The following is a 1,459-nucleotide window of genomic DNA, read 5'->3' on the forward strand; positions in this document are numbered from 1 at the left end:
ACAGGTAAGCAACAAGTAAGGTACAGGTAAGGTACAGGTAAGCTATAGGTAAGCAACAAGTAAGGTACAGGTAAGCTATAGGTAAGCAACAAGTAAGGTACAGGTAAGCTACAGGTAAGCTACAGATAAACTACAGGTAAGCTACAGGTAAGGTACCTTGATATAATTCTGACAGCTGGACAGCGGCAGACCAACGAGGCTGACACCATTCAGCGAGATGATCTGGTCACCTATGTTGATCTGACCACAGCGCGCGGCCGCGCCCTGCGGACACATGTTCGCTATGACAACCGTGGGCAGCATCGAGCCCCAGCCGGACTCTACGATGACCACGCCCAGGATCTCCCCCCGCTGCTTCGGGACAATGATCTACAGAGGAAGGGGAAAAACGAGCGTCAGAGAAGCGTGCGTCATTTCTCGCCGCGCGCGTGGAATACTCATAGCTTTTGAGAGCTCGCCGCTTTAAAAAAAAGAGAAATCGACAGTGTTTTTTTTACATCTCACCAGTTTTGTACGAGATGTTTTCGTGAGAATTGGCTGCTTTAGTAAGTAGAAATCGCTCGCTTTCGTAACGGGATCAGCTCACCAGTTTGATGAGACGTGTAATTGTTTTTGTAGAACCGATTTCGTTACAAAAGCTGGGGATTATTATGTGAAAACTGGTGAATTAACACAAATGCTGTTTTTACTCGGAAACGTGATTCTTACAACAATGAAACACTCAGGCTTTGCGTTGTTACTGCGCGATCAGCTAGGTTCGCAAACCACAGACGTTGTTCTTCCCCACCTCCTTCTGCTGTTCTTTGCTAGCGAACATGTTCAGCTCGTCACCCGGGATCTCCTGCGAGTTGAGAACCTCCTGGTAGTCCATCTCGCGCAGGATGTTCGGATCTTCTATGCCGTTCGCTTTCAGGAACTCCACGTAGGCGACCTGGAATGCTTGTCCGATCGACTGTGCTATCAACTGAGCCTGAACGAGCAGATGACAATACGTAAGCAGATGACAGGAACATCTGTAGATAATAGGAACATGTGCAGATGATAAGAACATCTGCAGATATGAACATCGGCACAGGATAGGAACATCTGCAGATAGGAACGTCTGTAGATGATAAGAACATGTGCAGTTAGGAACATCTGTAAGGGAACGTCGGCAGATGATAGGAACGTCTGTAGATGATAGGAACGTCTGCAGATGATAGGAACATGTGCAGATGATAGGAACGTCTGTAGACGATAGGAACATGTGCAGTTAGGAACGTCTGTAGACGATAGGAACATATGCAGTTAGGAACGTCTGTAGACGATAGGAACATGTGCAGTTAGGAACGTCTGTAGACGATAGGAACATGTGCAGTTAGGAACGTCTGTAGACGATAGGAACATGTGCAGTTAGGTACATCTGTAAGGGAACATCTGTGGATGATAGGAACGTCTGCAGATGATAGGAACATGTGCA

At 46.9% G+C, this 1,459-nt stretch overlaps 1 protein-coding gene across 1 annotated transcript in view; it reads right to left on the minus strand.

Moving 5' to 3' along the window:
- Positions 1-1,459, minus strand: part of LOC106812223 — a gene marked incomplete in the record, with an annotated part of 50,441 nt that overhangs the window by 7,856 nt on the left and 41,126 nt on the right. Inside the window, 2 exon segments of the mRNA XM_014816055.1 lie at positions 157-369; positions 788-970. Coding sequence (XP_014671541.1) covers positions 157-369; positions 788-970 — 396 coding nt within the window.

The sequence above is a fragment of the Priapulus caudatus genome, unplaced genomic scaffold (genome assembly GCF_000485595.1).
Source record: "Priapulus caudatus unplaced genomic scaffold, Priapulus_caudatus-5.0.1 Scaffold622, whole genome shotgun sequence".
In the NCBI taxonomy this organism is placed as follows: Eukaryota; Metazoa; Priapulida; class Priapulimorpha; order Priapulimorphida; family Priapulidae; genus Priapulus; species Priapulus caudatus.